This window comes from Rhinoderma darwinii, chromosome 5, assembly GCF_050947455.1.
Source record: "Rhinoderma darwinii isolate aRhiDar2 chromosome 5, aRhiDar2.hap1, whole genome shotgun sequence".
Classification (NCBI taxonomy): domain Eukaryota; kingdom Metazoa; phylum Chordata; class Amphibia; order Anura; family Rhinodermatidae; genus Rhinoderma; species Rhinoderma darwinii.
The window spans coordinates 44,530,782-44,557,173 of record NC_134691.1 but is presented as its reverse complement, the minus strand read 5'-3'; the positions used below and the strand labels follow the sequence as shown (position 1 = coordinate 44,557,173).

General features: G+C 42.6%; 1 protein-coding gene across 2 annotated transcripts in view; it reads right to left on the bottom strand.

Moving 5' to 3' along the window:
* Window positions 1-25,657, bottom strand: part of LOC142652380 (uncharacterized) — a 32,229-nt gene extending 6,572 nt beyond the window's left edge. Inside the window, exon 1 of one of the 2 annotated variants that reach the window (XM_075828013.1) lies at window positions 25,430-25,657. In XM_075828013.1, the coding sequence (XP_075684128.1) occupies window positions 25,430-25,551 (122 nt within the window). In that variant the 5' untranslated portion in view covers window positions 25,552-25,657. Of the gene's footprint in view, window positions 1-6,885; window positions 7,001-25,429 lie in introns of those variants that run through there. The other variant, XM_075828014.1, reaches the window with a different exon arrangement.
* Between the last annotated feature and the right edge of the window lie 735 nt (window positions 25,658-26,392).

Genomic DNA, 26,392 nt, shown 5'->3' with positions numbered 1-26,392 from the left:
CACATTTTGCATCGCCATATTCTGAGAGCCAGAACTTTTTTATTTTTTCTCCAACGGAGCCGTGTGAGGGCTTATTTGTTGCGGGACAATCTGTACTTTTCATTGGTACCATTTTAGGGTACATGTGATTTTTTTAAATCACATTTTATTAGATTTTTTTGGAAGCAAAGTGACAAAGAAACATTAATTCTGACAATGTTTTTCGTATATTTTTTTTACAGTGTTCACCGTGCGGTATAAATGACATTTTACTTTATTCTGCGGGTCGGTACGATTACGGCGATACCATATGTATATAGGTTTTTTATGTTTTGTGGCGATTGCGCAATAAAATCACTTTGATGAAATTATTTATTTTTTGTGTATTCTGAGAGTCATAATTTTATATTTTTCCGTCAAAAAAGCGGTGTAAGGGCTTGTTTTTTGCAGGACAGGTTGTAGTTTTTATTGGTATTATTTTGGGGTACATGCGACTTTTTGATCACTTTTTATTCTATATTTTGGGAGGGTTGATGACCAAAAAAAAGTGATTCTTGACATTGTTTTTTAATTTATTTTTTTTGCGGTGTTCACCGTGCGGGAAAAATAATATTATAGTTTTATAGTTTGGGTCGTTACGAACGCTGTGATACCAAATATGTGTACTTTTTTTTAACATTTTCATTTTTTTCCTATAATAAAAGACTTATTATAGGGAAAAAAGCATTCTTTTTTTTTGTAACTTTTATAACTTGTTTTTACACTTTTATAAAACTTTTTTATTACTTTATTTTTTACTTTTTACTTGAAGCCTGGCAGCACTGATCGCTGCTATAATACATTACACTACCTAGGTAGTGTAACGTATTATAAACTGTCAGTGTGACGCTGAGAGTCACACTGACAGGAAGCTTATGAGAGCCAGCATCCGGCTGGTTCTCATAGGCTGCTGTGCATGGCAGACCCGGGCGCTGTTATATGGCCCCCGGTTCTGCCTTATAACCGACTGCAGCACCCGCAATCGGTCCCCGGGAAAGTTTGTTGTAGCAACAAACGTTCCACTTTGTTATAGCAACAAACTTTCCAGTTCGTTGCTACAACACACTTTCCCTGCGATCACATGACCGGGACCTGAACTAATCAGGTCCCGATCATATCTCCGGGACCAGAGGTAGGTGATAACAGCGCGATCCGGGTGTCAGCGCTACTCTGAGACACCCGGATCGCGCTTTTAACACCCACCGTGAATTCACGTCGGCACTGCACAGAGCCCAGCAAGTGCCGACGTGAATATACAGTGGGCGGTCGGGAAGCGGTTAAACTGTGTGACTATAGTTTCCCTCCTTATTTCAGGTTCTTTCCACGATTGAGTTGGCTCCGAGAGGAGATTATAGATCTGGACACTGCAGATTCTGCAGCCAACTCAATCGTGCAAGGATTGAAATTAGGAGGCTTGACGACTAAAGTGGATAACATCATTCATTACCTGTAGAACTGAATTTGTTGTGTGTATTGTCATGTGTCCCTGTAATCTCTATTACATCAGGAGGACCATCCACCCGATATTCAAGAGATTCAGGCAGCATGTACGATCTATTGGGTACAAGGTAGGGATCTCCTCCTTTTAGTGAACGCATGCTTACATATCATGGAGGTAATCCCAGGGGAATGTGGATTGCGGGCATTTTGTGCATTAAACACGCTTTCACAGGGGGGGAATAGACATAACCTTTTGCTTCAAAAAAGAGGCAGAAATTGATCTTACAGGCGGAAGCCCTCGTTCCATTAGGTCTTATTGATCGCAAAGATCTAAGTGCATTTTTTAAGTTAAAGTATGTTATTCTATTCATCTTATACAGATGTAACTGCGTAGACTCTGTCCAAACATTTGTTGTGTCTTATGTATCACTGTAATGTACGATTTAAAGTTGCCTTGTTTCTATATAACGCCGAGGCCTTTACAAAGTATAAGGGTACACGTGAAACTGCCGTAGGTTAACACTCCACATCCCACTACTGCTTATGCTGAATAAAGTAGAAATCAACATTGCTAAATAGTGAGCACAGTGGTTTTTCTCATCATACAAATACTTGATCTAATGCTGCACCGCAGGGTCTAATGACTAATGTCTAATTTTCATAAAGGGAAGCTCTAACCGTGAAAGTGCAGGGGTCTCTAAGAAAGTGGCCATTCAGTACATAAATATACTGATAGAGATATATATATATATATAATACAACACATTCCTCCATAAATCATATCTAAATAGCAGTATTAGGGTAGTGGGGGTTATTACTCCATGCAAACAGCCCTTACAAGCTTGTCCACCATTAACCCCTTCCCGACATGCGCCGTACATGTACGGCGCTGTCGGGAGGTGCTTCCCGCAAAGCGCCGTAGATGTACGGCGCAGTGATGGTGCGGGCTCAGAAGCAGAGCCGGCACCATCACCGCGGGGTGACAGCTGTATTATACAGCTGGCACCCTCCTGTAACTGCCAGCACCGGAGCTACTCTCCGATCCGGCAGATTAACCCCTCAGATGCTGCGCTCAATAGAGCGCAGCATCTGATAGGTTTTCACCCTACCGGCAACCCAGTGATGCAATCGCTGGGTTGCTGTGGCAATCGGACGCCAGAAAATGGCGTCCGAGTTTGCCTTGTACGGGAGCCGATGAGGACCCGCCTGCGGCGTGTCCTCATAGGCTTGCTGTCAGTGAATAACTGACAGCGCTAATACACTGCACTTCGTATGTAGTGCAGTGTATTAGAGTAGCGATCGGGGCATCAGGCCCTCATGTCCCCTAGTGGGACAAGTCAGAAAAGTAAAAAAAAGATAATAAAAATGTGGTAAAGCAATAAAAACACACACATTTCAAATAAAAATAAAGCTAAACTGACTTTTTTCCCATAGTAAGTCTTTTATTATGGGAAAACCCATAAAAAAAAAACAAAACTATACATAATTGGTATCGCCGCGTCCGTAACGACCCAAACTACAAAACTATTATGTAATTTATCCCGCACAGTGAACGCCGTAAAAAAAAACATGAAAAACAACGCCAGAATCTTTGTTTTTAGGTCACATTTCCTTCCAAAAAATGCTATAAAAAGTGATCAAAAAGTCACATTTACTCCAAAATAGTACTAATAAAAACGACAATCCGTCCCGCAAAAAATAAACCCTGACACCGCTTTGTGCACGCAAAAATAAAAAAGTTATGGGTTTTAGAATATGGCGACATAGAAAACAAATGATTTTATAAAAAAAGTGATTTTATTGTGCAAAAGCTGCAATACATAAAAAAAAACTATATAAATTTGGTATCGCCGTAATCGTATCGACCCGCAGAATAAAGCTAACATGTAATTTATGGCGCACTGTGGATGCCGATAAAAAAAACAATAAAAAACGATTCCAGAATTGTTTGTTTTTGGTAATTTCCTTTACCAAAAAATGAAATAAAAAGTGATCAAAAAGTCGTATGTGTTCCAAAATGGTACCAATAAAATCTACAGCCCGTCTCGCAAAAAACAAGCCTGCACACCGCTCAATCAACTGAAAAACAAAAAAGTTACGGCACTAGTAATGCGGTGATGAAAAAACATCTGAATGTGCAGGCCGGAGGGGAACATTCCTTCAGTTTCAGGGCCCTAGTATTTAGGAACTAGGAAAAGGAAGGGACATAGCACATCCGCTGGAAGCGAGGGCGCCCGTATTATACCAGCGGAAAACTTTCCCAGCAATATTTCCCAAACAACGAAGGAGAAAAAGTCCCCAAAAGGTGCAGAGCGTTACAAAAGGGGGATAAGAAAGAAAACCGTTTATCAGTGTTACACCGGCCTGTGCATAACGGATCGCTTCACAGCGTAACACACATCTATGGAGAATTGTATTATTTACCCCATTATTATACCCTCTTATTATGCCCTGATGTTCTCCGCACAGATTACATATATCCTGATGTTCTCCGCACAGATTACATATATCCTGATGTTCTCCGCACAGATTACACATGCCCCCACATTATAAACAGAAATACCAGCAAAACTCAAACAAAACTACCAAGCAAAATCCATGCTCAAAATGGCGGTCTATTCCTTCTTAGCCCTACAGCGTGCCCAAACAGCAATTTATGGCCACAAGTAAGGCATTACCATACCCGGGAGAACCCGCTTAACAATTTATGGGGTTAGATTCTCCAGGGGCACAACATATTGTGCGATGAATAGGCAGATCAGTGGAAAAATTGCAATTTTCACTTTGCACAATCCACTGCGTATTCATTTCTGAAAAACACCTGTGGAGTCTAAATTCTCACTACACCCCTTGATAAATGCCTTTAGGGGTGTAGTTTCTAAAACGGGGTCACTTTTGTTTTGTACATCAGGGGTTTTGCAAATGCAACATGGCGTCCGCAAACCATTCCAGCAAATTCTACGCTCCAAAAGATAAGTACCGCTCCTTTTCTTCTGAATGCTACCATATACGTAAACAGCCTATTATAACCACATATGGGGTGTTACCGTACTCGGGAGAAATTACTTTACAAATGTTGGGGTGCTTTTTCTTCTCTATTCCTTGTAAAAATGAAAAATGTTGATCTAAAACTACATCTTGTTGGAAAAAAAAATTATTTTTCATTTTCATAGCTTAATTCTAATTAATTCAGCAAAAAACCTTTGGGATCAAAATTTTCACTATACCCCTATATGATTCCTCAGGGGGTGCAGTTTCCCAAATGGAGTCAATTTTGGGGTGTTTCCACTGTACTAGTACTACAGGGGCTCAGCAAATGTGACATGGCGCCCAGACACTATTCAAAATCCAAATGGTGCTAGTTCCATTCTGAGCCCTACCGTGTGTCCAAACAGATGTTTGTGACCACATGTGGGGTATTGTTTTACTCGGGAGAAGTTGCTTTACTAATTTTATGGTGCTTTTTCTCCTTCAGTCCTTGTGGAAATGAAAAAAAAAATACCTAAACCTACATTTTATTTGAAAAAATGTAGATTTTCATTTTTACGGCCTACTTCCAATAAGTTCTGTAAAACACCTGTGGGGTCAAACTGCTCACTGTACTCCTAGATAATTTCCTCATGGCGCTCTTTCCATTCTAAGCCCTGCTGTGTGTCCAAATAACTGTTTATTATCACATGTGGGGTATTGTTTTACTCGGGAGAAATTGCTCTACAAATATTGTGGTGCTTTTTCTACTTTAGTTCTTTTGGAAATGAAAAAAAATTAGCTAAACCTACATTTTATTTGAAAAAATGTAGATATTCATTTTCATGGCCTAGTTCCAAAAATTTTTGCAAAAAAACTGGCTGGTCAAAATGCTTGCTACATCCCTAGATAAATTCCTTGAGGGGTGTAGTTTCCCAAATGGGGTCACTTTTGGGGGGTTTCCACTGTTTTAGTTCCACTAGACCTGTTCAAAGCTGACATGGTGCCTAAAATATATTCTAATAAAAAGGAGACCCAAAATCCACCAGGTGCTCCTTTGCTTCTGAGGCCGGTGCTTCAGTCCAGTAGCACACTAGAGCCACATGTGGGATATTTCCTAAAACTGCAGAACCTGGGCAATAAATATTGAGTTGCATTTCTTGGGTAAAACATTCTGTGGTACAAAAAAAATGGATTCAAAATGAATTTCTGGAAAAAAATAATGAACTTTGTAAATTTCACCTCTACTTTGCCTTAATTCCTGTGCAATGTCTAAAGGGTTAAGAAACTTTCTAAATGCTGTTTTGAATACTTTGAGGGGTGCAGTTTTTAAAATGGGGTGACTTATTGGGGGTTTCTAATATCTAAGGACCTCAAATCCACTTCACAACTGAACTGGCCCCTGTAAAAATATCATTTTGAAATTTTCTTGAAAATGTGAGAAATTGCTGCTAAAGTTCTAAGCCTTGTAACGTCCTAGAAAAATAAAATGATGTTCAAAAAACGATGCCAATCTAAAGTAGACATATGGGGGATGTTAGTTAGCAGCATTTTTGTGTGGTATAACTGCCTGTCTTACAAGCAGATACATTTAAATTGAGAAAAATGCTAATTTTTGCAATTTTTCGCTAAATTTTGGTGTTTTTCACAATTAAATACTGAATGTATCGGGCAAATTTTGCCAGTAACATAAAGTCCAATGTGTCACGAGAAAACAATCTCAGAATCACTTGGATAGGTAAAAGCATTCCGGAGTTATTACCACATTAAGTGAAACATGTCAGATTTGAAAAATGAGGCTCTGTCAGGAAGGTCAAAAGCGGCCAAAGAGGGAAGGGTTTATACTGACCTATTGGGCCATATGAGGTAATAGAGGGGGGCCCCATACTCATAACTCCCTCTATAAGACTGGAGATACATTTATTATTTGTGGAGTGATGGCTCCAATGTAAACTACGAGTGACAGTTACAGTCCATAGAGTTACACTGAGTTACATGTACATGAATATTAATCAGAAAGACATGGACATAAAGAAAAGTTGTGCACAAGTTAAATGCATGTCAAGTGCAAGGTCTGTGTCTATATATATTCTCCACATACATATACTGTACAAATATGATTACTGCTCAATAGTCATTGTAATGCAGGAGAAATCAGTATCTGAACATCCCAGGGCAGATTGTCTGTAGCTGGGATCCAGCAGCTCTGGGGGTAAAACACACAATCCCTTGTTATGATTCCTGATGGAACAGCAGATCTGGGATATCTACTTCTCTTACATAACCTGAAGAAATAAACCTTTGTTCACACTATAAAATACAGGATTTATTTATTCCCAGTGTGAACAGGGACAAGCTTCGTAGAGACAAAATGTTTCTACAAAACATCATCTCGTGTTTAATAATATTGTGGAAATCTAAACATTTTAGAAACACTTGAGATTCTCCTCCTTCACTTACCAGATATTTTTTTCGGCCCGGGTCAGACTGGAACTCTTATCGAGTTTCAAACCTTTCTTCACTTTCCTCAACATTTTGTAATCACTTTGCTAATTAACGAGACGTGCAGCGCACAAGAACCAATCAGCAAGATTCTAAAGGCCCCGCCCTGGGAGAGCTGCCCTTATAGTAGTAGTGATGTCACAATGAGCATTGGTATGTAGTAGTGATGTCACAATGAGCATTGGTATGTAGAAGTGATGTCACAATGAGCACTGGTATGTAGTAGTGATGTCACAATGAGCATTGGTATGTGAGCAGCAGGTACATTGATGAAGAACATATCAGTGAATATTATATACAGAGCTGTGTAGATAGTTCTTCAGTGTCAGTAATCATGGATCTTTCCGGAAGCCAGAGGCGTAGCTAGGTTCACCAGCACCCGGGGCAAAGATTCCGTTTGGCGCCCCCCGCAACCTCTTTCCCGACATCTCCTTCCCCCTCGCCGTGTTTGTTTTCTCTACCAATCGACGTGTCATTTCTTTTTATGTAACTCGAGCATATAAACATTTGTACATTTCACAAGCAATATGGTTCTATACACAACACCAGAACCAAGCTCAGTACATATATACAGCCCCAGAAGCAAGCTCACTACATATATACAACACCAGCACAAATACAGCTCAATTTAGTGCAACCCCTGGTGTATAGGTGTGTACGGCGTACAACTACAGCTCCCAGCATGGCCCAAACAATGATAAGGATATGCTGGGAGATGCTGTTTCACAAAAAATAAATCCTATCATAATCATACCACCCATCATCTCTCTGCACATCATACAGTGACTACAATACTGATTAGAGGCAGAACAAACATTTACATTAAGTGACTCACCGGTGACGTCTCAGATTCTAGTTCTTCCTCTCCATCCGGTCCAGACCTCTATGATGACTTCTCCCGGTCACAGCCCATTTCTGCAGTTTGCCGCTCAGATGTCTTCAGCTTCTCACTTTACCTACATTTCTGCACCTATAAATAAATATAACGTTATCATTATACCACACACTACGCCCCTACATATAATAGCGCCATACACTGCACCTCTAATTATAATAGCACCATACACCGTGTCCCACACACATACTGTGCCCCCTGTAGATAGTGCCTGCCATAGGGCCCCTGTAGATAGTGCCCCCATATAGACCACCCCTGTATATAGTGTCCCACAAATAACTCCCCCTATAGTGCTCTACAGATAGCCCACCCCTGTATATAGCCCCCTGTAGATATAGCCCACCCCTGTATATAGAGCTCTACAGATAGCCCAACCATGTATGTAGCCCCCCTGTAGATATAGCCCACCCCTGTATATAGTGCTCCACATATAGTCCACCCCTGTATATAGTGTTTCACAGATAGCCCACCCCTGTATATAGCCCACCCTTGTACATATAGTCCACCCCTGTATATAGTGCTCCACTAGATAGTCCACCCCTGTATATAGTGTTCCACAGATAGCCCACCCCTGTATATGCTATATACAAGGGTGGGCTATCTGTGGAGCACTATATACAGGGGTGGACTATATGTACAAGGGGGCTATATACAGGGGTGGGCTTTCTGTGGAGCACTATAGGGGGAGCTATTTGTGGGATACTATATACAGGGGTGGGCTATATCCACAGGGGGACTATATACAGGGGTGGGCTATATCTACAGGGGGACTATATACAGGGGTGGGCTATATCTACAGGGGGACTATATCTACAGGGGGACTATATACAGGGTTGGGCTATCTACAGGGGGACCATATCTACAGGGGGACCATATCTACAGGGCTGGGCTATACACAGGGCTGGGCTATACACAGGGCTGGGATATACACAGGGCTGGGATATACACAGGGGGGCTATATCAACAGGGGTGGGCTATACACAGGGGGGCTATATCTACAGAGGGGCTATATCTACAGGGGGCTATATACAGGGGTGGGCTATATACAGGGGGAATATATCTACAGGGGGGGCTATATCTACAGGGCTGGGCTATATACAGGGTGACTATAACTACAGGGGGGCTATAAACAGGGGTGGGCTATCTATGGAGCACCATATACAGGGGTGGGCTATATCTACAGGTGTAGCTATAGCTCACCCCTGTATATGGTGCTCTATAGACAGCCCACTCCAGTATATAGCCCCCCTGTAGATATAGTTCCTCTGTATATAGCCCAGCCCTGTAGATATAGTTCCCCTGTAGATATAGTTCCCCTGTAGATAAAGCCCCCCCCCGTAGATAAAGGCCCCCCGTGTAGACAAAGTCCCCCCCCCCCGTGTAGACAAAGTTCCCCCCTCCCCTCGCAGATACAGCCACACACTTTTATTACAATTTAAAAAAATAAAAAAATTCAAACTCACCTTATTCCCGCTCCCACGCCGTCCGGCAGCCATGGAGACCTGCTCTCTTCTGCGCAGGTCTTCAGGGAGTTGAACACAGCATCTAAGAAAGGCGCTGATTGGCTGGGCAGGATGACTTTCCCTGTCAGTCAGTCAGCGCCTTTCATCGACGGAAGCTTTACTGGTACAAAAGGTACCAGTTGCTTCATTCGTGGAAAGGCGCGGAAAGGCCGGGCACGGAACGTGCCCGGTCATTCATTGCTTCTAATTGTACCTGTGTCCTTGCGACACACGTACAATTATAGTGCAGGAGGAGGTGGCGCTGGCGCCCCCCTCTGAACTGCGCCCGGGGCACATTCCCCGCCTGCCCCCCCCTAGCTACGCCCCTGCGGAAGGTATTCTGTTATATGTTATGTGATTTTTTCAGTTTGTTTAGTATTTGGTTCTGTCACTTGATGTTTTTATTTCAGTCCAATCCATTTTTGGGAAAACACCTCATAGATTCCATCTATAGCCTAGATTCTAATAATTTCATAATATAAAGTGTACCCCCAATTATATGTAATAAATAACATTGTGCAGCACTTACTGATTACTGTAATATACTCTACTACTGTGTTTTGTCCTCTTGGACTGTTCCGCATGGACTTTTATATTACCCATACTGCACACCTCTCATGTAATACACAGAAGGAGACAGCAGGGCCGCACTGTTCATGAGATGAGCATCTGAATTCAATGGGAGAAGAAGGCTGCAATACCTGTGAATCGCCACTAAATGTGTCGAACATTCACAGTGAGCAAGAAGAAATGAAGGGGCTTACGAGCGCTGCAGCCTCTTCAAAATAGCTGATCGGCGGGGGTCCCAGGAGTCAGCCCCCGACCCATCAGCAATTGATGGCCTATGCTGAGGATAGGCCATCAATTTTTATTGGCTGGTAAAACCCCTTTAACTTTATTAACAACACACAGAGGAGACAGGGAGAAGAGCTGCTCCTCACAGACACTGACAGGCAAGATGAGATGTTGCTGTAGGTAGAAATACTTTATAACTTCTGCTCTTCAATAACCTATTATTCACCTGTTATATACCCGGACAGTATTACCTGAATGCCAGGGGTCACATGACTGCCGCCATCCTTAGTCTATTCAGTTATCCTATAAATTCATTTCTATGGACTAATCTGTGAGCAGTACCACTACAACTACACTGGTATAAAAACGCATATGATCCAAATTTAAAATACATATATATCAGAAAGCTGTATAATTTCCTACTCTAGAAATAAATCGATAAAAAAATTGAATAAAAAGTAATGAAAAAGTCAAATTTACACCAAAATAGTACCAATAAAAACGACAGCCCTTCCTGCAAAAAATCCCTGACATAGCTTTGTCGACGTAAAAAATAAAAGTTATGCGTCTTAGAATAGGGAGACACAGGAATTTTTTTTTCTTTTTAAAAAGTGATTTGTGTAAAAGCTGCAATACAAAAACTAAATTTGGTATTGCCGTATTTGTATCAACCCGCAGAATAAAATTAACATGTAATTTATGGCGCACAGTGAATGCCAAAAATAATCACAATAAAAAACTATTCCAGAATTGCTTGTTTTGGTAATTTCCTCTTCTAAAAATGAAATAAAAAGTGATCAAATAGTCGTATATGTCCCATAATGGTACCAATAAAATCTACAGCTTGTCTCACAAAAAACAAGCCCGCGCACTGCTCCATCAACCGAAAAATAAAAAAGTTATGGCACTAGTAATGCGGCGATGAAAAAACATCCCGATCTGAAGACCAGAGGGGAACATTCCTTCAGTTTCAGGGCCCTAGTATTTAGGAACTAGGAAGGGAAGGGACATAGCACATCTGCTGGAAGCGAGGGCACCCGTGTTATACCAGGGCAACACTTTCCCAGTAAAATTTCCCAAACTACTGTAGTATATCTGGGGCAATAATGGGCTGCATATTGTTACAATGTTATATGACTTGACCCAGAGTGCTGGGTGTGGTCACTCAGCAGTGGCGGATTAAGTGTACCCTGTGCCTTGGGCTGTTGACACAACTTGGGCCCCCTTCTCTCCCCTCGCACGCAATTCGACCCCCCCCCAACCCGCTGACACAGTACCCGTCAGTGCCACTAACCTGACGGATACAGGTTTTAGCACTAGATACAGACGCTATTTATTCAGGATATAAAGCAGCTGTATCTCAAAAAGTAAAAATAATTTTTAATAAAAAGTATTTAGAAAGTTGCACCAAACACACTGTTTTATTAGAGAAACAAAAAAAAAGAATAAAAAAAAAGGTATCACCTCTCTTTAACCCCTTAATGACCAAGCTTGTTTGGACCTTAATGACCAAGCCAGATTTGTCAAATCTGGTATGTGTGACTTTATCAGAGAATAATTCTGCAATAGTTTTGCATATCCAAGGAATTCTGACATCGTTTTTTTGTCCCATGTTGTACTTTATTTTATTGGTAAAAGTAGACTGATACGATTTGTGTAAATTAATGAAAAAATATCTAAATTTATGACATTTTGTAAAAATTAACATTAACATTTTTCCCTATTTGGAACTGGCAATATGTCACATATGTGTACATACATACTGTACATTTTTTTAATTAAATATATATTTCCATCTCTTTACTCTATTCCAGCAGCAATTTTGAAAAAATAAAATACATTTTGAACAATTTAGAAGACTTACAAATTTAATAATCATTTCATACATTTTGAAGTACATTTTGTTTTCCTGCACCAGGTTTTCAGGGCCTCATAGGGGTCAGAATGATGGAAACCCCCACAAATGACCCCATTTTGAAAACTATACCTATTAAGGTATTTATCTAGAAGTGTAGTGAGTATTTTGACCCCACAGTTTTTTTGTAAGAACTCATGCAAAGCAGGTGAAAAAAAATAAAATTCCACTTTTTCCACAAACGTGTTATTGTAAAGACAGATTTCTTTGTAAAGCGAACATGAGAATAAAGAAACACACCCAAAAATCTATCACCCTGTTTCTCCTGTCTTCATAAATACCACCATTGTGGCCCTAATACGCGGCCTGAACACACGGCAGGGCCCAAAAGGAAGGGAGCACCTGGAGGCTTTCAGGATACATATTTTGCTTGAAAATGTTTTAGACCCCACCGCATATTTGGAGAGGCTTTGAGCTGCTAGACCGATAGAAACTCCCCATAAATTACCCCATTTAGAAAACTAGACCCCCTTTGATGCCACAAACATTTTGACCCCACAGTTTTTTGCTAAATTTAATGTAAAGCACGTGGAAAAAAATAAAATTCCACTTTTTACACAAATGTGTCATTGTAAAGACAGATTTCTTTGTAAAGCGAACATGAGAATGAAGAAACACACCCCAAAATCCATCAAGCTGTTTCTCCTGTTTTCAAAAGTACCCTCATTGTGGCCCTAAAACGCTGCCTGGACGCATGGCAGGGCCCAAAAGGAAGGGAGCACATGGAGGCTTTCAGGGCACAATTGAATAAATTATAGGCCCCATATCAAGCATTTAGAAGCAATGAGCTGCCTGAGCAAAAAAAAAAAACACCCAGAAATGACCCCATTTTAAAAACTAGACCCCCTAAAGGTATTCATCTAGTGGTGTAGTGAGCATGCAAAAGAGAAGTGAAGCTGTGTATTTATAACGGATGCATGTCGCTATAGACGTATTTGCCTGTACTTATGACTATGGCTTGCTAAAGAAGCAGTTGTCCCTCATCTGATGTCATTGTGGACAGAATTCTGTCCTAATATAAAATCAGTCAGAGAGGAAAAAATAAACTATACTGGAGTGACGGGCAATATTTAAAAAAAAATAATGGAGGAAAATGCATCCAACTATGTTGCAAACTCGAGTCTGTTCACTCAACACCTGCACGGCTGTCATGACAAGGTTTTTTTTTTTCAGTGACTGGTTGTACAACGTCTCTTTAGCTCCATCAATCCCTATATGACGAACGTGCCAACTGATTCTGCCCAGCAAGGTAGGAACTGTTATGTGCACAAAACAACCAACGGTTAAAGTATATATAAAGGGGCAGTGTCCAAAACCATCTATAGGAACAGTAAGGGTATGTTCACACAGGCGATTTTCAGCCGTTCTTCGAGCCGTAAACGCCCCGAAAAACGTCTAAACATGCGGGGGGCTGAACGCCTCCTAACATCTGCCCATTAATTTCAATGGGAAAAACGGCGTTCCGTTCCCACAGGGCGTTTTTAAAAACGGCCACGTAAAATAAAGCAACGTAAAAAGAAGTGCATGTCACTTCTTGAGCCGTTTTTGGAGCCGTTTTTCATTGACTCAATAGAAAAACAGCTCCAAGAACGGCCGTAAAAAACGCCGCAAAAAACGCAAGTTGCTTAAAAAACAGCTGAAAATCAGGAGCTGTTTTGGCTTGAAAACAGCTCCGTATTTTCAGACGTTTTTTTTAAGCGTGTGAATATACCCTAAAGGATCACTAATCCCCAAAATGATGTCAGTATTTCCAGAAGCATTGTCGGATGCAGGAGGTCCTGCGAAAACCCAAATGTAGTAAAGCCCATAGTGTATTGATTAGGAACAGCTCGATTATTAGTGATCCTCCAAATAAAAAAAAAAGATCATGCCCGTATCACCAATTAGAAATATTAATAAAAATAACAGCTTTGTTCAAAAGAAAAAAAATTATCTAAAATATGAAAGGGTTAAAATATTTTCTGAATAAATAAACTCTACTACCTCTCCCAAAAGAATTCCTCCCCACTTGGAAAGCCCACAAACTAAAATGAAAATATAAATTTAAATTTAGTTGAAATGGGCACATCGGGCAGTAGAATCGACTATCCCTCCTCCTTCCATGCTTACTGGAAATCCGGCACCTTTTTTTGGGGATATCTTTGCGTCTCGGTGGAAGGGACGGGGTGAAGAAAATGGCGCTCTGAAAGACTTTGCACATCGTCAGACTTGTAGGGTTATGCAGGGTCATTGGAGTAAAATAGGAGACGCTCAATAACCTCCTCCTGGAACTGGAGGAAGGTGAGCGTTCCTTGTGTTTTTTTATAAAGTACAAACCCATTATAGGTAGTGATCTGAATTAGGTAGATTGCTACCTTTTTGTACCAGGCCCTGGTCTTCCGCTTCACTAAATACAGTTGAAGCATCTGGTCCGACAGATCTACACCCCCATGAATTTATTGTACTCTGTCACACAGACAGGCCTACGCTTTTCCACGATGGCCCCCTCTCTCTAACAGCCACCGTGGTGCCTGGATGCATAGTGGACAACATATAGATGTCCTTCTTCTCATTCCACTTTACTACAAGTAACTGCTCGCTTACCAGTGTGAATGACGCCCCCCTTTCCACACGTCTGGACACCAATTGCTTTGGGAATCCCACTCTGTTTTTATGGACTGTTTAGCAGGCCCCTGTATTTGCAGCATGGAGGGATTTAAAAAGGGGGACACTGCTATAAAATTATTAGTGTAGACGTGGTACCCTTGGTGCAGGAATGGCACCATTAGGTCCCACACAATTTTGCCAGATGTGCCAATTGTCTATGGGCAGCCTGGGGGATTAATTTGGCGGTCTTTGCCTTCATAGATCAAGAAACCACAGGTGTAACCTGTTGTGCTCTAGCACACTTTATATAGTTTAACGCCATATTTTGCACTTTTGGAGGGGATGAACTGCCGGAATGAAAGACGGTCTTTGTAGCTAATCAGGGATTCATCCACCGATAAATTTTGATCTGGGGTGTAGAATTTGACGAAAGATTCTTGTAGGAGGGAAATTAAAGGCCTCAATTTATTAAGGCGACCGTAGCTTGGTTAATTTCTTTGGGGGACTTGGGAGGTATCTGTAAAATGCATGAAGCGCATTATAGATTCATATCGGTATCGGGACATAACTGCTGCAAATACAGGGGTAGTGTGGACAGCTCTTGATGCCCAGTAGGAGCGGATAGTTGTTTTTTGACCAACCCCATATTTAGATTAGGCCTAAAAAAAAATTAAGCTCAGGGACACTAGTAGGGGTCCATGATGAGTAGATGGATGTGGGTTTCTGTGCAATAAACTGTCTTGCATAGATATATGTCTATTGGACAATTAACTCCAGGACTTGGTCACTGACAAATATGTGGAAGAAGTTCAAAGGGGTATAATTAGCAACATCCACATTTATTCCTGGGATTGCTGACAGTTGCGGGACCTGGAGGTAAATTAAATTGCAGGATCCCAGAACATGGGAGGCCCTGCACCACTTGACCCTGCACCGGGGATTTGACAGCAACAATTGATTCTACCACCATAGGGCCTGGGGTCCAGAGGTAGAAGTATAACTTGAGCCGTCACTGTCTGAAAAAAGTTCCACCTCTGAAGCAGTCGGTGTGGCTGCCTGAACTGCCGGAGCATATCAAGGTGTACGCTTGCTCCACAGTAAACCTTCTCTGAGCCATTATTTAGGTAGAACTGTAACCATTAGGCTACTACGTTTTTTTACGTTTTATGTCTAAAAAACATTTTCTTTGTTTTTTGGTATTTTTTTTCAAACTAAGAAAAAAAAAAAAAGTTTATCACTAGGTAGATAAATAGATTCCTAAATCCAGCGCCAAAAAATATATGTAAAACTGGCTGATCACTTGTGCTCACACAGGGGATGAGGGGGCACAAATGGGGTGATCAGGGGGCACAGACATGAAAAGTTTGTGGTTTTTTTCACTTTACTTCATTTGTACAGCTCAGGATTTGGTTATAGTGTCTCTCTCTTCACTCACAGATCAACTACAGTGAGGGGAGAGGAAGACAGCCAATGTCCTTGTTGTATTTTCTAAACAGACTTACATAGATCACTGCAGGGACCACTCAGATTGATCCCTGGCTGTTACTATTTGCCATATGCTGCCACAGGCAGCATTGGCAATATGCAAACGGCGCATACCGTTATCAGGGACAGGGTGGTGGGCGGGCGAGGGTCTAATAGGTGCTGGCCCTTATTTTTACTATTTCTCTCTTTTCTCACAGAATATATTCTTAATATAAAACTTTTGACATGTCATAGTGATATGTCAGACTTTTTAATCGGTGGGGGGTCTGAGCACTGAGACCCCCACCGATCGCTAAAGTGAAGCGGCAAAAGCACTCGATTGAATGCTAAGCCGCTTCGTTTCTGATCGTCATTCCTCGGAGTGGTACACCACTTGCTCGGCTTTTCAAGAAGAGCAGATCAGAAACTAAGCGGCACAGCGGTCCTTCTGCCACTTTGTTATAGCGATCCATGGGGGTCTCAGTGCTCGGACCCCCACCGTTCAAAACTTCTGACATTTCACTATGACATGTCAGAAGTTTTTTAGTAGTTTAGTTACACTTTAACCCCTTCCCGCCGGATCACGTATATTAACGTCATTAAAACCGGTGTCTTACTGCATTTTGACGTTACTGTACATCATGGAGATGAAGCTGGCTCAGGAGCTGAGCCAGCAACATCACCGCCGGGTGACAGCTGTATGTTACAGCTGGCACCCTGAGGTATCGGCCAGGACCGGAGCTGGCCTCCGATCCGACCGATTAACCCCTCACATGCTGCGTTCAATAGAGATCGCAGCATGTGAGGAGTTTATAGCCACCGACACCCCAGCAACGTGATCGCTGGGTTGCCGGTGGCTGCAAAGGCGATCGGAGGGCTAATGCTTACCTCCCGATCAGCCTGTAACGGAATCCTCCTATGCCTCGTCGTCGGCGGGGCCCAGGAGGCTTCCGGTACCATCGGCAAGATGGCGCCGCCTTAGCTTCCGGCTCAGAAGCGGAGCTGGCGTCATCAGCAGTGGGTGTCCACTGTATGTTACAGCGGACACCCCGATCTATCACCAGGAACCGGAGCTAGCTCCGATTCCTGGCATTAACCCCTTCGATGCAGCGATCCATTGTGATCGCTGCATCCTAGAGGTTTGTAGAAAATCGGCAGCCTTGCCATGCGATGGCAAGGCTGGCGACTGTTACTATGGCAACAGGAGCCCTAACAATGGGCTCCTGTCTGCCATTACGTAAGCTGATTAGGCCCCGCCCAGAGGCGGAGCCTGATCGGCTTGCTGTCAGTGAACAACTGACAGTTCCAATACATTGCACTACATAGGTAGTGCAATGTATTAGAACATCAAACAAACAGTTGGACATTCAAGTCCCCTAGTGGGACTAAAGAAAAGTGTAAAAAAAAAGTGTAAAAAAGTAAAAATAAAAGTTGTAAAACATACAATAAAAGTTTAAAATAATAACACAAAACACAATCGCCCTTTTTCACTTATCAAGTCATTTATTATAGAAAAAAATAATAAAGCCATACATATTTGGTATCGCTGCGACCGTAACGACCTGAACTATAAAAATATTATGTTATTTATCCAGCGCAGTGAACGCCGTAAAAAAAAAACCTCAAGAACACTGCCATAATTACTGGTCACTGTCTTCCAAAAATTGAAATAAAAAGTGATCAAAAAGTCGCATGTATCCAAAAATGGTACCGATAAAATCTATACCTCGTCTCGCAAAAAACAGCTGCATCGACGAAAAAATGTAAAAGTTATGGCTCTCACAACTTGGCGACAGAAAAAATACATTCTCTTTCCAAAAGTAATTTTATTGTGCAAAAAGTTATAAAAAAAGTTCTATAAATTTGGTATCGACGGAATCGTACTGACCCGCAGAATGAAGGTAACATGTAGTTTATAACGCATGTTGAACGCTGTATAAAAAAAAAAACAACTAAAAAACTATGGCAGAATTTCTTTTTTTTTTGTCACCTTGCTTCCCAAAAAAAGGATAACAAGTGATCAAAAAGTTGATTGTACCCCAATATGTACCAATAAAAGCTACAGCTCGTCCCGTAAAAAAAGAGCCCTCATACCACTACGTCTATGAAAAAATAAAATAAGTTAAGGCTCCAATGATTCAGGAAAGAAAATTATCCAGTTGTGCCGGCCCGAGGGGAACATTTCTTCTGTTTCAAAAGGCGATGTATCAAGGCACTAAAATTAGGGAACCAGGAAGGGGAGGGTCCAAACATATCTGCTGGAAGCGACGGTGCCCGTATTATACCAGGACAACACTTTCCCGGCAAAATTCCCCAAACTGCAAAGGTGCGGAGTGTGGACCAAAAGGGGCATAAGGAAGGACATTTATCAGTGCGACACCGGCCTGTGCAGAAAGGATCGATCACAGCGTAATACACATCTATGGATCATTTTATTATTTTTTTTACCTTATTATTATACCACCTGACTATGCCCCTAATGTACTCTGCCCAGCTCAGATGTGCCCCACATTATAAACGGAAACAACAGTGATACTCCAAACAAAACTATTACCAAGCAAATTCCACGCTCCAAAACCCAAATGGCGCTCCCACCCATCTGAGCCCTACAGTGTGCCCAAACAGCAGTTTACTTCCACATATATGGCATCACCATACCCGGGAGAACCCTTTTAACAATTTTTGGGTGTGTGTCCCCAGTGGCACAAGCTGGGCACGACATATTTGACACTGAATTGGCATATCTAGGGAAAAATTTAAATTTGTACCTTCCGCAGCGCGATCGTTTATGGAAAAGACACGTGGGGTGAAAATGCTCACTACACCTCTTAATAAATGCCTTGAGGGGTGCAGTTTCCAAAATGGGGTCACTTCTCAGGGGTTTCTTTTATTATTTCACATCAAAGCCTCTGCAGTTGTGAACCAATACTTTATATGTCGCCAAATTAGGCCTCAATTTTACATGGTACTCTTTCACTCCTGAGCCCTGTCGAATGTCCAGGCAAAAGATTAGGGCCACATGTAGGGTGATTCTAAAACAGGGAAACACCGCATAATAATTGAGAGCTGTCTTGTTATGGTGGCACAAGCTGGGCACCACATATTGGCGTATCTAAGGAAAAATTACCATTTTCATTCTCCCACATCGTGTGCACACGAATTTCTGCAAAACACCTGTGGGGTTAACATGCTCACTACACCCCTAGGTGAATACCTTGAGGGTGTTGTTTCCAAAATGGGGTCACTTCTGGGGGGGATACACTGTTTTGGTCCCACAGGGACTTTGCAAATGCAACATAGCGCCCAGAAACCAAACCAAATGCAGCAAAATCTCTACACCAAAAGCAACTGGCGCTCCTTCCCTTCTGAGCCCTGCCGTGTGCCCAAACAGCATTTTATGACCACGTGTGGGGTATTGCCGTACTCCAGAGACGTTGCTTTACAAACGTTGGGGTTCTTTTTTTCCTTTATTTGTTGAGAAAATTAAAAATTTGGAGCTAAAGCTACGTCTTATTGAAGAAAAAGGATTTTTTTTGTTTTCACTGCCCAATTCTAATAAAATCTATGAAACACCTATGGGGGCAAAATGCTCACTACACCCCTAGATGGATTCCTCAAGGGGTGTAGTTTTCTCAATGGAGTCACTTTTTTGGCGTTTTCACTGTTTTGGTACCTCAGGGGCTTTGCAAATGCAACATGGCCTGCGCAAACCATTCCTGCTAAATTTGAGCTCCAAAAGCCAAATAGCGCTCTTTCCCTTCTAAGCTCCGCTGTGTGTCCAAACATCCGTTTATAACCACATGTGGGGTATTGTTTTACTCGGGAGAAATTGCTTTACAAATGTTGTGGTGCTTTTTCTCCTTTAGTCCTCGTGGAAATTAGAAAAAATTAGCTAAACCTACATTATCTTTGAAAGAATGAAGATTTTTATTTTCACGGCCTACTTCCAATAATTTCTGCAAAAAACCTGCGGGGTCAAAATGCTCACTATACCCCTAGATAATTTCCTCAAGGGGTGTAGTTTCCCAAATGGGGTCACTTTTGGTGGATTTCCACTGTTTTGGCACCGAAAGAGCCCTTGAAACCTGACATGGTGCCTAAAATATTTTCTAATAAAAAGGAGGCCCCAAAATCCACTGGGTGCTCCTTTGCTTCTGAGGCCTGTGTTTCAGTCCATTACCGCACTAGGGCCACATGTGGGATATTTCTAAAAATTGCAGAATCTGGGCAATAAATATTGAGTTGCGTTTCTCTGGTAAAAACTTCTGTGTTACAAAAAAAAATAGATTAAAAATGAATTTCTGCAAAAAAAAATGAAATTTGAAAATTTGCTCTTGCTACCGCCCAGCCTCTTCCTGACTTCATGGAAGTCACCCTCTGTAACTTTCCATAATTCTCATAGTAGTGAATGGCAGTTACGGAAGCAGCGTAGCATGCGAGCTACGCTGCTTCCGTAACTACCATTCGGTTCTATGGGACTTACGGAAACAGTGTAACTCAGCAAACTATGCTTTTTTTTGTAACTCCCGACATTGAAGTCAGGAAATGTCCGGGAGGCAGCGAGAAAGAGGTAGAACATGGTTTAGGGGGCCCCGTTCTTAAGATAGGTGCGGGTCCCAGAGGTGGGACCTCTTTGGCCACTTTTGACCTTCCTGACAGAGCCCCATTTTTCAAATCTGACATGTTTGACTTTATGTGGTAATAACTTCGGAATGCTTTTACATATCCAAGGGATTCTGAGACTGTTTTGTCATGACACATTGGACTTTATATTACTGGCAAAATTTGCTCCATACATTCAGTATTTAATTGTGAAAAACACCAAAATTTAGCGAAAAATTGCAAAAATGAGCATTTTTCTAAATTTAAATGTATCTGCTTGTACGACAGGCAGTTATACCACACAAAATAGTTGCTAATTAACATTCCCCATATGTCTACTTTAGATTGGCATTGTTCTTCTGAACATCCTTTTACTTTTCTAGGACGTTACAAGGTTAGAACTTTAGCAGCAATTTCTCACATTTTCAAGAAAATTTAAAAAGGCTATTTATACAGGGGCCAGTTCAGATGTGAAGTGGGTTTGAGTCCCTCATATATTAGAAACCTTCAATAAGTCATCCTATTTTAAAAACTTCACCCCTCAAAGTATTCGAAATAGCATTTAGAAAGTTTCTTAACCCTTTAGACGTTTCACAGGAATTAAAGCAAAATAGAGGTGACATTTACAAATTTCATGTTTTTTTTCAGAAAGTATTACCAGAAAAATGCAACTCAATATTTATTGCCCAGGTTCTGCAGAGTTAGAAAATATCCCACATGTGGCCCTAGCGTGGATTCTTTGGGCCTTCTTTTTGTTAGAATATATTTTAGGCACCATGTTTGAAGGGCACCACTAAAAGTGACCCCATTTGGGAAACTACATCCACCAAAGAAATTATCTAGGGGTATAGTGGGCATTTTGACCCCACAGGTTTATTGCAGAAATTATTGGAAGTAGGTGATGAAAATGAAAATCTACATTTTTTCAAAGAAAATGTAGGTTTAGCTAATTTTTTCTCATTTACACAAGGACTAAAGGAGAAAAGGCACTGCAAAATTTGTAAAGCAATTTCTCCAGAATAAAACAATGTGGTTGAAAATGGCTGTTTGGACACGGCAGGGCTTAGAAGGGAAAGAGCGCCATTTGGCTTTTGGAGCTCAAATTTAGCAGGAATGATTTGCAGAGGCCATGTCACATTTGCAAAGCCCCTGAGGGACCAAAACAGTGAAAACACCCAAAAACTAACTCTATTTAGGAAACTACACCCCTTGAGGAATTCATCTACGGGTGTAGTGAGCATTTTGACCCCACAAGTTTTTCATAGAATTTATTAGAATTGGGCAGTGAAAATAAAAAGACGTAGATTTAGCTCAAAATTTTTCATTTTCTCAACAAATAAAGGAAAAAAAGAACCCCAACATTTCTAAAGCAATTTCTTCCGAGTATGGCAATACCCCATTTGTGGTCATAAACTGCTCTTTGGGCACACAGTAGGGCTCACAAGGGAAGGAGCGGCATTTGGATTTTGAAATGCAGATTTTGCTGGATTGGTTTCTGGTCGCTATGTCGCATTTGCAAAGCCCCTGTGGGTCCAAAACAGTGGAAACCCCCCCAGAAGTGATCCCATTTTGGCAACTACACCTCTCAAGGTATTCAGCTAGTGGTGAAGTGAGCATGTTAACCCTGCCGGTGTTTTGCAAAAATTAGTGTGCACTCGATGTTTCAGAGTGAAAATGGGATTTTTTTCTATAGATATGCCAATATGTGGTGCCCAGCTTGTGCCACTATAACAAGACAGCTCTCTAATTAACCCCTTCCCGACATTTGACGTATCCATACGCCAAAGTTGGGTAGGGGAAGTATGGAACGAGTTCACAGAGTGAACCCGCTCCATACGATGCCAGTGTTTGCTGTATGTTACAGAGTAAAGAGCGGCATCTCGCTCGAGTCCGATCCCGCTCGTTTATCTCGTTAAATGCTGCGGTCAATAGCAACCGCAGCATTTAACTCATTAGAAAGAGGGGGGCGACCCCCTCTAACAGCTCATTGCGCCCCCCGCAACGCAATCGCGCGGGGGTGGGGCGATGGTTTCTATGGCTGCCTGGGGGCCTAATGAAGGCCCCCAGGTCCGCCGTCTTTGTGCATCTATTGAGCCCTCACATAAGTACTTACATTAGTATTGCAGTATATTGTGCAAGCGATCTGACGATCGCTGGTTGAAGTCACCTAGGGGGACTAATAAAAAAAAGTAAAAATGAGTTAAACAAAGTTTTTTTTTTTATGTAAAAAAAAAAGAAAAAAATTAAAAGTGCAAAAAAAAAACATTTCCCCATTTTCCCCCTAGACAGAGGCGTAGCTAGTTTCTCCTGCACCCGGGGCAAAGATTCACCTTGGCGCCCCCCCCCCCCAAACTCTTTCCCGACATCTCCTTCCCACTCACAATGTTTGCTTAATCAACCAATCAATGAGGTGTAACTTTTTTTTCACTTTTATTTTAATGTAACTGGAGCATAAAGCCATTTGTACATTTTACAAGCAGTATAGTTCTATGTGCGGTCCTTGTTTTGCGGATCCGTGATATGAAGCCGTATAAATGGCAACGGTTGTGTGCTTGAGGCCTTGGGCCTCATGCCCACTTCAGTTTTTTTCATCAGGGTGCTATCCGTTGTTTGAACTGATAGCACCCTGACAAATTTATTTCAATAGGTCCATGCACACTTCCATTGTTTTAACTCAATCGTGCCGCCGTTCCCTCAAAAATAGGGCAGGTCCTACTCCTGCCCGTTTTTGACGGAACAGTCTCTGCATTTGCATTGATTTGGTCCGTGAAACAACGGACTGTACACGGAAGCCATCCGTGTGAGGTCCGTGATTCACGGAAACCGTCATTAGCGGCAGTACAACGGCCGACGGAAGTGTGCATGAGGCCATACAGTCAAATCCTTCCTCCCCACTAAAACAGATTATACAGAATCCCCTCACCCAACTTATTTATATGCATACTCACACACCTCCGACACAAAAACGATTTATAAACACACTCACACACCTCCACACACACCTCCACACACACACACACACCTCCACACAAACGCACACACACACACACACACACCTACACACACACACACACACACACACACACACACACACACACCTCCACACACACAAACCTCCACACACACACTTCCACACACACACCTCCACACACACACCTCCACACACACACACACACGCACACACCTCCACACACACACACACACACACACACACACACACACCTCCACACACACACACACACACACACACACACACCTCCACACACACCTCCACACACACTTCCACACACACCTCTATACACACACACACACATACACCTCCACACACACACACAAACACACACCCCCAAACACCTCCAAACACCTCCACACACACACCTCCACACACACACAGACACACACCTCCACACACACACACACACACACACACCTCCACAAACACACAACTCCACACACCTCCACACACCTCCACTCACACACACACACCTCCACACCTCCACACACACACACACACACACACACACACACCTCCACACACCTCCACACACACACACACACACACACACACACAACTCCATACACACACACTTCCACACACACACACCTCCACAGACACACACACACACACACACACACGCACACACACACACACACACACACAAACACACCTCCACACACCTTTACACACCTCCACACACAGCTCCACACACACCTCCATACACACACACCTCCACACATACCTCCACACACACACACACACACACCTCCACACACAAACACCTCTACACACACACACACACACACACACACACCTCCACAAACACACAACTCCACATACACACACACACACACCTCCACTCACACACACCTCTGCACACAAACACCTCCACACACTAACACCTACACACACACACACACACACACCTCCACACACTTCCACACACACCTCCACAAACACATACACATACCTCCATACACACACATACACACACCTCCATACACACACTTCCACACACCTCCACACACACACCTCAACACACACACACACACACACACACGCGCGCGCGCGTGCGCGACACACACACACCTCCACACACACACACACACTCACCTCCACACACACCTCGACACGCACAAACACACCTCCACAGACACACACACACACCTCCACCACAGATACACCTCCACCCACACACACACACACACACACAACTCCACACACACACTTCCACACACACACCTCCACACACAAACACACATGCACACCTCCACACACCTCCACACACCTCCACACACACACACACACACACACACACACACCTCCACAAGCACACAACTCCACACACACACCTCCCCACAAACACACACCTTCACTCACACACACACACCTCCACACACACACACACACACACCTCCACACGCACACGCACACACACACATACACACACGCGCGCGACACACACACCTCCACACACACACACAATTATACACACCTCCACACACACACACACACACACACAGACACACGCACGCACACACCTCCACACACACACACACCTCCCCACACATACCTACACACACACATACGCACACACACACACGCACACCTCCACACACACACCTACACACAGACATACGCACACACACACACCTCCACACACACACACACACACACACACACACACACCTCTACTCACACCTCCACACACACCTCCACACACACCTCCCCCTACTTGCACATACACAGCTGTACTTATCAGTTCGGAGCTCCGTAGTGGGATCTTCATGTTATGAGGGGTCACACGTTGCAGGCAGGAGAATAGCTGTGGATAAGACTGCTCCTCCCCATCCCTCTCTTCCTCCATCCTCCCTGCTTGTCTGTCTGCTAGCTGGAGCTGAACACTTCAATGGTGTTCTCCTCACAGGCAGAGTGTATGGCCGGCTGCATTATATGACGTCACATGTGACGTATAATGCAGCTGCCCGGAGCACACACACACACGCTCTGCCTGTGCAGGAGAACATCGTGCATACATTACACAGCTCCCACTCCTGTCCCATGTGCTGCCCATGGCACTAAATGTCTATGGGGGTATCGGCCCGGAGGGCACATGCCTCCACTCCCCTGGTCGGCGCCCCCCCTTCCTTCCGTTGTAGTTGCATCTGGGGCACATGCCCCGCCTGCCCCCCCTAGCTACGCCCTTGCCCTAGAGCATAGTAAAAAAAAAAAAAAACTTAATTGGTATCGCCGCGTCCGTAAAAGTCTGAACTATTACAATATATCATTATTTAACCCGCACGGTGAACGCCAGAGCCTCTATTTTTTTGGTCAACTAATCTCCCACAAAAAAATGAAATAAAACGTGATCAAAACGTTGCATGTACACCAAAATGGTATTATTAAAAACTACAGCTTATCCCGCAAAAAATAAGCCCTCATACCACTTAATCGACGGAAAAATAAAAAAGTTACGGCTCTCGGAATTTGGCGACACAAAATACATTTTATTTTTTACACTTAGGTTTTTACTTGTAAAAGTAGTAAAATATAGAAAAAACTATATATATTTGGTATCGCCGTAATCGTATTGACCCAAAAAATAAAGTTAACATGTTGTTTTAATTGCACAGTGAATTCCGTCAAAAAAACTACGCACAAAAAACCATGGAGGAATCGCTGTTTTTTTCATTTTGTACCCCACAAAT